At 39.9% G+C, this 12,697-nt stretch overlaps 1 protein-coding gene across 2 annotated transcripts; it reads right to left on the reverse strand.

Moving 5' to 3' along the window:
- Positions 1–946: 946 nt before the first annotated feature.
- Positions 947–11,828, reverse strand: UFM1 (ubiquitin fold modifier 1). 2 transcript variants are annotated; one of them, XM_042838841.1, is made up of 6 exons: positions 11,768–11,828; positions 11,621–11,677; positions 11,339–11,396; positions 6,131–6,170; positions 5,690–5,722; positions 947–1,356 (listed from the first exon to the last, which is right to left on the reverse strand). In XM_042838841.1, coding segments are annotated over exons 1-6 (258 nt in total). In that variant the 5' UTR covers positions 11,770–11,828; the 3' UTR covers positions 947–1,288. The 2 variants fall into 2 exon arrangements, with proteins under 2 accessions (XP_042694775.1, XP_042694776.1); XM_042838842.1 differs by lacking the exons at positions 11,621–11,677; positions 11,768–11,828 and adding an exon at positions 11,497–11,611.
- Positions 11,829–12,697: the final 869 nt, after the last annotated feature.

A 12,697-nucleotide genomic window follows, 5' to 3' on the forward strand; every position in this document is an offset into this window, starting at 1 on the left:
CAAAATCGAACTGAGAAAATGAGAGAGGAACATTTTTTTTTTTTTCATATTGTTTATTAAAACAAAGGAAAATGCAGAATTTCACAATCCATCTTAGAGGTGGAAAATTTTAAGTCAAATATCACTTTCAGAACGTTTTCTTCTACATACTGAATTCATATCCACTCATCAGGGCATTCTGTGCACTATTTGAAACCGAATCTGAACATCCTTCTGGAGAATTTTTGCACAGTGAAGTTATATTTGTGATGATTCTCATTAAACCAAGCACTGCTCTGCCCACTGTTTTACTTCCTGTAAACTCAGTAAGAAACGCAAAATGCAACAGGGTAAGACTTGGCCAAACAGATTGAATCACAAAGTAGTACAACCAGTTCAAGAAAAGCAGCAATTACTCTAAATAAAATGCATGATTGATAATTTACCTCAGGCAACTGATAAAGAAAAAGCATATTACCTGAACACAAACATTTTGATGAACTATGATTCTCTTGTAATATGCAGAAACAAAACTTTTACAAAGAACCACTATTTATAGAAAAAGGAATGACATATTTGACCAGTACTTATACATTCCCAAATTTTGCCAGGCCTTCCATGGCATTTTGAGATTATGTCTCACAAATTCTCTGAAATTGCATTTGGTTTGAAACTTCATTTGATGTTTTGTGAAGTTAACATATAGGTACCTCTGCATTCTCTGCTATCTAAAATGTTTTCAACAATTAATTATTACAATTACTTTGGAACATTTGGCATTTACTTACTTATTTCAATTATAAATCACTTAACTTTTCAATTCTATTTGGGCTAAATACTCGAATTGTGGTAAAACTTCTTTCAACATGGAATTTTATCAAAAGAAAAAAGAAAGAATGAATAAAGCTAAACCTTCCAACACTCAGTAGAACAGTTTCTCTGGAACAAGATCATAAAGTTCCCCCTTCCACAAACTCAGTTTGACAATATGTAATATTTTAAATAATTACTTATTGTGGTTGAGTTTACTCTTGCATTTTCAGTAATAAACATCTTTAGAGACATCCATCTTTTTTTCAATAGGATCACCCCATTGAAAAATATCAGTAAAGAAATAACCAGTGCATTATTTATTATGCTTTAACAAGAAAATGAGACTTTATCTGTGTGACAAAAAAAGATTGGATCTCGGCAAGTCATATAGGGTAGCTTTGAAAAGGCCAATTCTTTAGTCACAATGCAGAGTCCCAAAATAAATAGACCTTAGCTACATGCCAATGTCACTTATTCCAGAAGATTTCAGTAGACATTAAGAGCTTCCAACTCGATCTCTGGGAATAATCCGTAGATCTGAACCGTGCTTTAGAAATACATTTCCTAAACAAACAAACAAGAGAACATTACCAAACAAAATAAGTTTCCTAAGCAAGCATACACATTTAAAGAACAATAATGCCCTTAGATCAGTGTTCAACATCTTTGTAACAATTTCTCTATACGCTACAAAACCATTTTTTGTATTTCCACAGAATTTAATCTTATCCTTCCTACAGTGCCTCTCTAAAGTGCTCTTGCTTTTAAGTAATAATACCAGACTCAAAGTCATATAAGACTTGCAAGTTACAGCCTTTCAACTGTGCAGTTCTATGCTGGAATGCCTAATTTCACTTATATGTCATGATAATTTCAAGACTGAGAAATCAAGTTTTAATTCACTAAAATTATTTTGAGGTAATTAATGCATATACTGATTCTTAATTCTCTCCCTAGTTCAGTATTTATCTGCTTTTAACTTCAGAATCTCAGCTGTTCTACTCTTACTTAGATATGTAGAAAACCTTCCTGTAAGTTTCAATTTAGCATCAAAAAATTCTTCAACTTCTCATTTAACACTGTGTAGTCCCAATCACGACAGTCTTTCCAGGAGTGTGCAATACAAACATTTTTAATACTTCTATGTCTAGAATTATTTCTGCATGCATTTAGGATCGTCTCTACTGTTTTCTTCTATTAACTAAACATGATGCATTGTTTAATTACCATTTGGAGTTGCTTTTTTATGTTTTAAATTTCATACTGGTCCTTTGTGAAGCAGACTGTATGCAGTTCTACAATATCGAGTTTGAATCACATCTACGTGTTCCTATTCATCTCTGTGTTGACTTGTAAAAAGAGTGTAATTCCCTTTCCTTGTAAAGCACTCCATTTCATGGATGTAGAATGAGTGCACTACCAACAAAGATTAAGATACTTAACATTTGTTCATTAACAACAAACTGGAAAACTTTCCTTTTTTTAAACTTAATGAATCTACCACATAGATCAGGATTTAAACTGTTCTACCTGTTCAATATAATAACAGAAGCTCCATTCTAAAGAATGGATTATCAAATGTTAAAAAATACTGAAGAAATACATTACAATCACAAAATCATAGGATATCCTCAGTTGGAAGGGAAAGACAAGGATCGAATACAACTCCTGACTCCACAAAGGACCATCTAAATTTCAAACTCTCTTTCTGAGAGTGCCATTCAAATGCTCCTTGAAATCCAGCAGCTTGGGGCTGTGACTTCTCTCAGGAAGTGATTTTTATGTTGCAATCGTAGTCATAAAACTAAAATTTCACAGCTCATGCAGGCAGTAATTCAACCCATTTCTTAATCTGCTTCTATCATTAGTATCATAGTGGGTTTTATTAAAGTTACAGCATACCATTACCTCAACTACTGAGGATTTCAAACTGAAATCAGTACAGAAATTAAATGTTAAGCCCAGCTTCTTCAGCTTTCATTTCCCTTGCCATGTGAAATCATGTAGGAAGAATTAAAGCCATACTTGAGGAGTGCTTTTGTCAGGAAGTCAAATTAAAAATAGAACAGGACAAAACCTCTAAAATCCCAAGGAACGCTAAGATTTTATTCCCAGATCATCTTAACTGGAGAAGTTTTTAAACACTACTGGTTCAACCCACCAGAACTTAATAATATGTAAAAAGGAAAAAAATGTAAGGTTTGACATATCAAGTTGCTTCTAAAGCACCAATAAGGCTGAATTAAGGCTATAACTGAGTTACTTAGGTTTACTTGTAAACTCAGAAGAGATGTTGTTTTGAATTCTTGATTTGGTGGCTCTTTTCCCAGTCCTTCTTTCAGTTGAAAGCAATGCCACACAACACTGTCATGGCAAATGGCATTTATCTTCTTTGTTAAAGAAATATATAAACCCCTGTGCCTAATCTTACATTTGTAGACAAGATCAAGATCATGAAATATTCTCAATCTAGATGTCTTTAATTTACCTGAACCTTGACTATGAAATGCTGTTATATTACTGCTGACTAATTGCTCAACATTTATCAAAATTTAGTAGAGTTAATGCAAAGCAACTGGAGATCTGAAATTGATGCGAATAGCTGCAGGCTTGATGAACTGTCATGTGAACATTTTCATTTTCAGGAATAAAGTAGCCCTTAATCCATTTACTTTGCAGGATTAAGCTACATAATACAAAATGCAAGTATACCTCTGAGGAAGAAGAACAGTGTAAATATATCTTATCTTAAACAATTGACTTTACTGTTTCACCTAAATGTTCTTAAGTGGCTGTATGAAAAACTGTCCTCACAGGCTGATGATGATCTAGTAGCTAAACTATATTGTTAGCTGTATCATCTATCTTCATTGTACTTGGTCATATGATGTGTTGGGACTGGTGCTATCTAACATCTTTGTAGGCAATGTGAACAGTGCAATCGAGTGCACTCTCAGCAAGTTTGCAGATGATGCCAAGCTGAGTGGTGGCAGCTGACATGCTAGAAAGAAGGGATGCCATATAGAAGGACCTGGACAGGCTTGAAAGGTGGGCCCCATGCCAACCTCATGAAGTTCCACAAGGCCAAGTGCAAGGTGCTGCACTCGTGTCGGGGCAATCCCAAGTGCAGATACAGGTTGGCTAGAGAATGGCTTGAGAGCAGCCATGAGGAGAAGGATTTGGGGACGTTGACTGATGAAAGACTCAACATAAGCCAGCAACGTGTGCTTGCAGCCCAGAAGGCCAACTGTGTTCTAGGTTGCATCAAGAGAAATGTGATCAGCAGGTCGAGGGAGGTGATTCTGCTCCTCTACTCTGCTTTCATGAGACCCCACCTGGAGTTTTACGTATGGTTCTGGAGCCTCCAACACAAGAAGGACATGGAGCTGTTGGATTAGGTTCAGACAGGGGCCACAAAGATGATCAGAGTGCTGAAGTACTTTCCCCATGAGGACAAGATGAGAGTGCTGAGGCCCTTCAGCCTGAAGAAGAGAAGGCACCAGGGAGACTTATAACAGCCTTCCAGTACCTGAAGGGGACCTACAGGAAAGCTGGGAAGGGACTTTTTATAAGGGCAGGTAGCAAGAGGATAAGGGAACATGGTGTTAAACTGGAATGAGACAGATTTGGACTAGATATTAGGAGAAAATTCTTTACTGTGAGGGTAGTGAGATGCTGGAACAGATTGCCCAATGAGGCTGTGAATGCCTCCTCCCTGGAAACATTCAAGGTCAGGCTCAATGGGGCTTTAACTGACCTGGTCTAGAGAGAGATGCCCCTGCCTGTAGCAGGGGGGTTGGAACTAAATGATCTTAGCAGTCCCTTCCAGCCCAAACCATTCCGTAATTCTATGGTTCTATGCCTCTATGTTCATGATGAGGACAGCAACAGCTGAAGAGTCTGCCAGAGGCAGCACACTGGCCAAAAAACAAGGGTATCCTAAGGCAAGCCCAAGGTTGACAGAAACCTCATGTGGTGCAGAAAACCAAGTGCTCTCTTGATCTTCACTTACAAATGCTGTTGACAGAACTGCAGATATCAAAAGTGGATTGCTGTACTTCTGTGATTCCTTCTACAATTCCAAAAAAATAACATCAAGCAATTGAGCTTCTAACTGTTGCTTACTGTGAGATGCTCTGCAAGATTTTACTTTATACTATTTATCTTAAGAGGGCTAGGTATGCTAATTATATGAATGAGAAAGCGGTATCTAGAAAGCCAAAAAAACAAAACACCCAAAAACCTAGAAGCAAACTGTGCTACTTTTGGCAACACGCAGCAGACAGAAGACATAAATGAATAAGATCTGGCAAAAAGATCTGGCAAAAACCAGAGAAGCAGCAAGGAACTCTTCACTAACTGTTCATCATGTTTGCAAGCAGGAATAAAATTAGATTCACAGTTTGCACCAGGTGGAATCACCTGGAATCCCTTGAGGGGAACAAGAGGACTATCTGCAAGACCACCCTTTTTGAGAATGTACTTTACAAAGCACCTACAGTTCCTGCTCTAAAACAGAGTGTTACTCTTCTAAACAGATCTTATCAGAATGGCTTCTGAAATACCAAATACTACTGGAGTAGGCACAGTGGTGAAAAAAAATACAGCTATCATCTGGTATTTTAGAAATTAGTAATTGCTCTTTTAGACTGCACTAAATAGCTAAGTCCTAAAGATCATCAGTACCTCACGCTTCCACAGTCCTACTGAACAACAGTTCTGTGGATTTAAGCTTTCACTCAGAACACTGACTGTAGTTTCAACGACTGGACAACTGTTCTCCCATTTAAGAAATCAAAACTTGAGATATAACAACCAACCTGGAGTGCTATGTGTTAACTTAAAATAACTGAGTTGTTTTTTTTAGAACTACTGGGCTCCATAAATAATAACTTACCTGCTGTCTGTGCAGGGTTTATTCCTATTCCATCTAGGAAGAAATTAAAGCAGAAAAAGAGACAGACAGGACAGTGAAATGGACTTCACAGTTTATTACATTGATCTTACTGCCCAAAAATATAAAACATCAAACAATACATACTTATCACACCAGCCCTTCAAATAGCTATTTCCAATAATCAACATCAGTCACATCAAAGAAACTAACAAGAAATCTACAGCATAGGAAATCCAAACTATGTGTTAGGAGAAAACCACTCCAGTGAATAATAATGGCTTCATACCTTCATCCCATTCGTAAATAATCAGAAAAATGCTACTGTATTATTAAATATTACTAAGTTCAGTTTGCACACTGTAGAGTCTGTGATAGAAAAGACGTTTCTGTGTCTATCAATATCCCTCAACTGAAACTACAGTATAAAAACTACATACTTACCGTTTGTGATAATGGCACTTGTTGCTGCAGGAACTTTGAACTACAGGAAATGAGTACAACAAAACAATGCAAAAGACATAGTTAAAGTAGAAAACATGGATAATACTCAAAGCAATGATTATTTTAGCTTACTCAAGTAGAAAGAATCAAGAGAAAATATTCCCCTGAGATTTAGAGATACAGCAAAACTAAAATTTACACTTAAAGTTGATTAGACATCTCAATACAGAGTAAGAAATTTGCAGTACTAAAATAACTACATCCATTATTCACTGGATAAAATATAGAAGAAATATTAGTTCTAATTATACTAAACTTAAAACAAACAAACAAACAAACAAAAAAAAAACACCTTAAAAAAGGGGTGGCCAGAAGGAAGAGGGAGCTGATTGACTCCCTCTACTCAGCTCTTGTGAGGCCCCATCTGGAGTACTGCATCCAGGCCTAGGGCCCCCAGTACAGGAAGGATGTGGAAGTTTTGGAGTGGATCCAGAGGAGGGCCACTAAGATGATCAGAGGGCTGGAGCACCTCTCCTATGAGGAAAGGTTGAGGGACCTGGGATTGTTTAGCTTGGAGAAGAGAAGGCTCCAGGGAGACCTCACTGCAGCCTTCCAATGTTTACAAGGCTGGATAGTGATAGGACAAGGGGGAATGGTCTTAAATTAAGACAGGGGAGGTTAGGTTAGATATTAGGAGGAAGTTTTTCACACAGAGGGTGGTGACGCACTGGAACAGGTTGCCCAAGGAGGCTGTGGATGCCCCATCCCTGCAGGCATTCAAGGCCAGGCTGGATGTGGCTCTGGGCAGCCTGGTCTGGTGGTTGGTGACCCTGCACATAGCAGGGGGTTGAAACTCGATGATCATTGTGGTCCTTTTCAACCCAGGCCATTCTATGATTCTGTGATTCTATGAAACACATGGAAATGAACTTCGAAGAAGAACACGTTACGTCATGCCAAATACTGTGAACAAACAATACTTTTCTAAATAAAAAACAATTGACCAAGAATACATATGCTCAAATTTTCCAGAATAAAAATGGTCAACAATCTTAAACATAAAACACACGCACGTATTTGTGGGCATACTAACTTCATACTGGTGTGCTCAACAGAAAGAAACACTTACAGGACCAGAACAAGAGCCAATATGAAAACATTATACAGTAGGAAAAAATAGAAGGTTGCATCTGAAATGCATGGAATTTGCACTGAGAGAATATTTTTACCATACAAGTCAACTCTGTGAGTAATTAGTATTACCATCAGGTACATTATCACTATTTGAACTTCCCACTGTTGTGACTGAAGATGGTATTTGAACCCCAAATAAACTTTAGTAAATCTTGGTTAATTTTGACCTATTTCCTAGCTTTCTTCTTGGCTCCATTTTGATCTCCAACTGCACTGCTGCAAGAAGAGTTCACTCGAGGATTTGCTTATAAAAGGAGGCACTAAGAGCACTGCATCTGATCCAGCTCTGTCAGAATTCTGACACCAGCCTAAGCAGGCTTTGTACCCTCAGTCAGCACCATATGCCCCCATGATACCCATCCCCACATCCACCCATCATATGTGGTCAATTCCACTATACAAAAAACAGCGCACAGATGGGGCTGCATCAGACATAGGCTGCATATTATTTCAGAATAACTGAACTTCCGGAGAACACAAAAAATAATTATTTCTTAGGACTTATTTTCATGACTATAGGAAGTCACAAAGGACCCAAAGAAATATCCTGTACTGCATAATGTGGTTGGATCACACAGGACGGAAGGGGTAGGCAGTGTGGGTGCACATCAATCAGTGCCACTTGGATGGCTTGAGGACCACAGGTTGCTCCTTTGCCACATTTTACTTAGCTCTATGATCAATCCCTAAGAGTGGTGTCCAGGTAATCAGCAACTATCATTTGCTCCTCAGAAAGCACTTCTCTTATGCAAGAAAAAGCACAACTATGAATGCTAATACTACATGCTTTTCTGGCAGAATTAGAGAGCTCTCATTTGCTGAGCAAGTCACTTCAGCTGAACCTTTCAGTGGCATTCATTAATTGTACTTTCCTCATTTTCTAATTGCTCAAATCAAAATTCTGAGGTTCAACTTGCAAGAACTCCACACATTAACAGCAACAGCTAGAATTCATGGATACCATGCTTAAATACAGCACTTAATTATTGGTATACTGAAAAATTGCCTTTCATCTCCAGACACACAATAGTAGCATTTTTTTATTATTATTAATTTTAAACTTACAATCTCTTAGCTTTGTACCTATTGCAGGTCATTACTTACTCACCTTGCAATGTAACATTAAAAAAGTAACTTTTGCAAAAGACAAATCATATACCAGAGTCACTACAGAAAGGCCATGAGGAAAGTAATAATTTGTCTTCAAAGCCAGGTTTGAGTAATGAGTTCAAAAATTGGGAGCTACATATTTAACACTAACAATGTAAAAGTAATATGTCATCTCATAATAGCTAAGTACTACACATAGTTGCTCTCTCCCTCCTCCTCCTCAGCAGGAAAAAGGGGAGAAAATGAGATGGCAGAAAAAAAAAAAAAACAAACACTTGCAGGTTTGAGACAGAAGCAGCTTAATGAAAAGACTTCTGAGAAACAGAAGGAGAAAAAAAACTACTCTCCAATTCCCAACAGCAAGTAATGCTCAGTCACTTCTCAGGAAGCAGGGCCTTAGTACGTGTATGTACATGTGCAGTGGTTGCTTGCTTTCTTTATTAATTTTTTCCTTGTCTTTCTTCCTTCAAGTTTCATTGCTAAATGTGACATCATACAGTACAAAATACTGGGCCATACTCAGCACGTTAAAATCATCACAATATAGAAAAGGAAACTTGTACAGGAAGTTGGTACACTATAATTCAGTATTGAATTTTAATATTTTGTTTGACTTAAAAACAAAAATCCTTCCTTTGTTTGATAAGCTTGTGGTCCCATGTTGAAAATATACAAGCTTTCCTTAATACAAAGGCAAATTAATGCTCAAGTAGCAAAGAAATTCTCTGTTCATCAAATAAATCCCAGCTTTCCTTGAAACCCAAGTAGGATATCCTGCATCAAATACACTTAACAAATCAACTTGTTTGCTTTAAAAACCTTACAAACTGATAACTTGCTGTGAAACAACTACTCAGTTCCCTCCCGTCTTTCTTGTTCCCTCATACCAACATTAATATCAGGCATTTGTGTCAGGAATCCAGATTATGATTGAAAAGATTGGGCTGCCAATGAAAATATGGCTTAGCCTGAACCCACACTATGCCTCTAAAGTGACTCTTAGCCTTAACCCCCAGTATGCCTCTAAAGTGACTCTGCCAGTCAGAGACAGAGGAGGGCAAGAGAAGGAAGCAACACCCATGGTCAGTTTTGGAAGATACATCATCTTACGCCAACTTAAACTTCTTGCAGGTATTAGTGGTAAAGATGAAGCCAACACAGCCAACAAACTAAACTCACTAACTGATAAAGCAAAGAAACTTCAAAAGACACAAGTTAATTATCCAGTCTGAACAATTCAGCATGCAGCTCCATTACACCCTTAACCCTGCATGTATGAGCTGCAATGAATCTATGATAAAGAACAGAGAGTGAACAGGACAATTCCTTCTGGAAATGAACAGTGGAAACAACACATCAGACTTTGCTGGACTTATCAGTCTAGGCCTCTGTGTGTGGGTTTTGTAGGCACAGCTGCATTCATTCAGATTTTTAAAAAAGGAAGAAAAACAGTTTAAAAAAAAAAAAGTCATTACATCAGTAAGCACATTTTCAAGTATTTATTATTATGTCTATTATTGTGTTCAAGTAATGTCACACTAAATAATCAACCCCTTTTACTCCCACATCAGCTGTGTCTCTGATATGAACTTCTGTCACACTGTGGTATAAATATAATATTAAAAAAGTTAAAGACACGCTTTCAATTATCATTCCTAATTATTTATTAGAATACCAATGCTTTAACAAATAGATCTTAAAGTAGTCTAAGCCTCCCCCAGATTTTAGAAAAAATCAGAAGGGGGACTGCAGGAACAGAGACAGTGTCAGCTAAATATGCTGACTAGACCAAAAAAAGCCATCTGGCTTTGGAACGCTGTTTCAAATGAATGTATCTTAACCTTTTGTAGACCCAATCTGAAACAAATAGCACGCACCTCCTCTAATAACTCACACAGGTAATTTAGGCACCTATTTCTGGATTTTGGATTCCATGTGAAAGACCAAACACACAAAAGCTAAGAACACAAGTGTCACTTGTGTCTGGTTTTGAATCTAGCCCATATGTGTACCATCAGTACCATCTACAATCAGAAATGAGATGTATTCCAAAATCAAAGACTGCTGGAAACAAGCATGAGAAGTGTTACTAATTTCTTCAAAAAAGCTAAAGAGTATCCTGAATATTCTACATCAGTAATTGAAAATATTAAATAGGCAACAGAAGTAATTTGTAATCATGTTTACTACCATTTATTTTTATATTATTGGCATAAAAGTGCAATAGCGAAGAAAACGAGTAGGTCTTACACTTGCTACTGATGTGCAAATTAGAATCCTAGAATCATAGAACCACTGAGTTAGAATCATAGAACCTTAGAGTTAGAAGGGACCCCTGAAGGCCACCTAGTCCAACTCCCTTGCAGTGAACAGGGACACCACAGCTAGATCAGGTTGCCCAAGGCCTGATCCAGCCTCACCTTGAAAGTTTCCAGGGACAGGGCATCCACCACATCTCTGGGCAAACTGTTCCACTGCCTCACCACCCTCACTGTAGAATTTTTTTTTTCCTTCAATCTAACGTACATCTACCCTCTTTGAGCTTGAAGCCATTTGCCCTTGTTCTGTCACCACAGACCCTGATAAAGAATCTGTCTTCTTTCCTGTAGCTCTAGATACTGGAAGGCTGCTCTCAGGTCACGTTGGAACCTTCTCTTCTCCATGCTGAACATTCCCAGTTCTCTCAGCCTGTTCCCATACAAATCCTGTAAGAACTGCTGAATTACAGAATCCGGAAGTTTTGACAGATCCACTGACATCAGTGAAGCCAGGGCTCATGAGTATCTAGCAATAGGATTTTTTTTTTTTTTGGCATGTTGGATTCAGTGTTGTATTTTACAACCAACAACCTTTTGTTTTCAGGCACAGTCACAAAATTAAGAGCAGTCACATCTTTCTACTTACTTCCTCAGCAGCAAACTTCAAGACAGCTGTGAAAGGTGTACTTTCGGGCACGCTTAGCCTGAAACGAGAGTTTAAACGTTGGGTGCGTGACTGCTAACATAAACCAATACCAAGCGACTTTACGAGCAGCAACCCTCCTGCCAAAGATGTGTACGTACAGGATGAGGCAGAACTGAGACACACATGCCATTCATCTTCCACGATAAAATAAAAGCAAAAGAATGCCAAGGGAACCCCGCAGGGCTCAGGGCCCCACTTCACGCAGTACAACCCCGCACTCACACTTTGTAGGGCAGCCGCGGGTCGGAGGTGAGCGTGACTTTAAAGGTGACCTTCGACCTGGGAAGAGCGAGAAGAAAGCGGGGGGTTAGAGGCGGTGTGAGGACCAGATGTGGAGCAGCAGGGCCAGGATCGCACCCGCTCACTCACATACTGCAGCCGCCACCGCCACCGCCGCCCGCCGACACGTCAGCCTCCCGGCGGCCCTCGCCGCTTCTCCCGCTCGCAGGGCTGCCCGCGGCGCGCCTGATGGAAAGGTACAAGTACAAAAACGCCCTGCGGGCCGCTGAGGGGCAGTGAGTGGTGCGCTCGGTCTCTGTGCTTCGCCGACCCCGGAAGGGGAGGAGCTGAGGGTGGGTGAGGGGAATTGCGGAGGGGTGCGGGGGCTTCTAGCGAGGCGGCAGCGGCGGCCGTTCTGTAGCGTGGGTTGGGCTCTGACGCTGGCAGCGCGGCGTTGCACCGGGCGGGACGTGAGGGGAAGGCGGGCGGGGTTGGAGGTAGGTGCCACGCCGTTTGTATAAATGCGGGTGTGTGGGCGCGTACTCAGAATCCTTCACGTTTTCCTGAGAGTCGTAGAATCGTAAAGGTTAGAAAAGACCTCTGAGATCACCTGGTCCAAGTGTAAGCACGTCACCGCCGTGCCCACTAACCCGGCTGTCGCTGCCACGTCTGTGCAGTTCCTGAACGCCTCCACGGACTGCGGCCCCTCCATAGCAGCCTGTGCCATGCCTCACCAGCCTTACTGTAAAAAGTTTTTTTCTTATGCCCAATCTAAATCTCTAATTTGAAGCCATATCCCTTTGACTTAGCAGACCCTGCTAAAAAGTTTGCTCCCTTTCTTCTTACAGCCCCTTTTTAGATACTGAAATGCTATTCTGTGGTCTCCACGGAGCCCTCTCCAGGCTGAACAGCCCCGGCTCACTCAGCCTGTCCTCGTAGGAGAGGTGTTCCATCCCTTGCATCATTTCTGTGACCCTTCTCTGGACACATTCCAACTGGTCCACATCTCTGCTGTCCAGAGGACTCATATCTGGATGCAGTACTCCAGGAGAGGTCTCACCAGTGCAGAGCAGAGGGGCA

Source organism: Centrocercus urophasianus, unplaced genomic scaffold, assembly GCF_019232065.1.
Source record: "Centrocercus urophasianus isolate 14NV4802_14NV808 unplaced genomic scaffold, USGS_Curo_1.0 seq_9, whole genome shotgun sequence".
Lineage (NCBI taxonomy): Eukaryota > Metazoa > Chordata > Aves > Galliformes > Phasianidae > Centrocercus > Centrocercus urophasianus.

Bases quoted from the DNA above. Each gene is read 5' to 3' on its own strand.
- UFM1 (XM_042838841.1), bottom strand. The intron at 5,723-6,130 runs GTAAGTATGTAG...ATTTCTTCCTAG, and splicing joins AAGTGCCATTATCACAAACG to ATGGAATAGGAATAAACCCT. The intron at 1,357-5,689 runs GTAAGTTATTAT...TTGTTTGTTTAG, and splicing joins AAACCCTGCACAGACAGCAG to GAAATGTATTTCTAAAGCAC.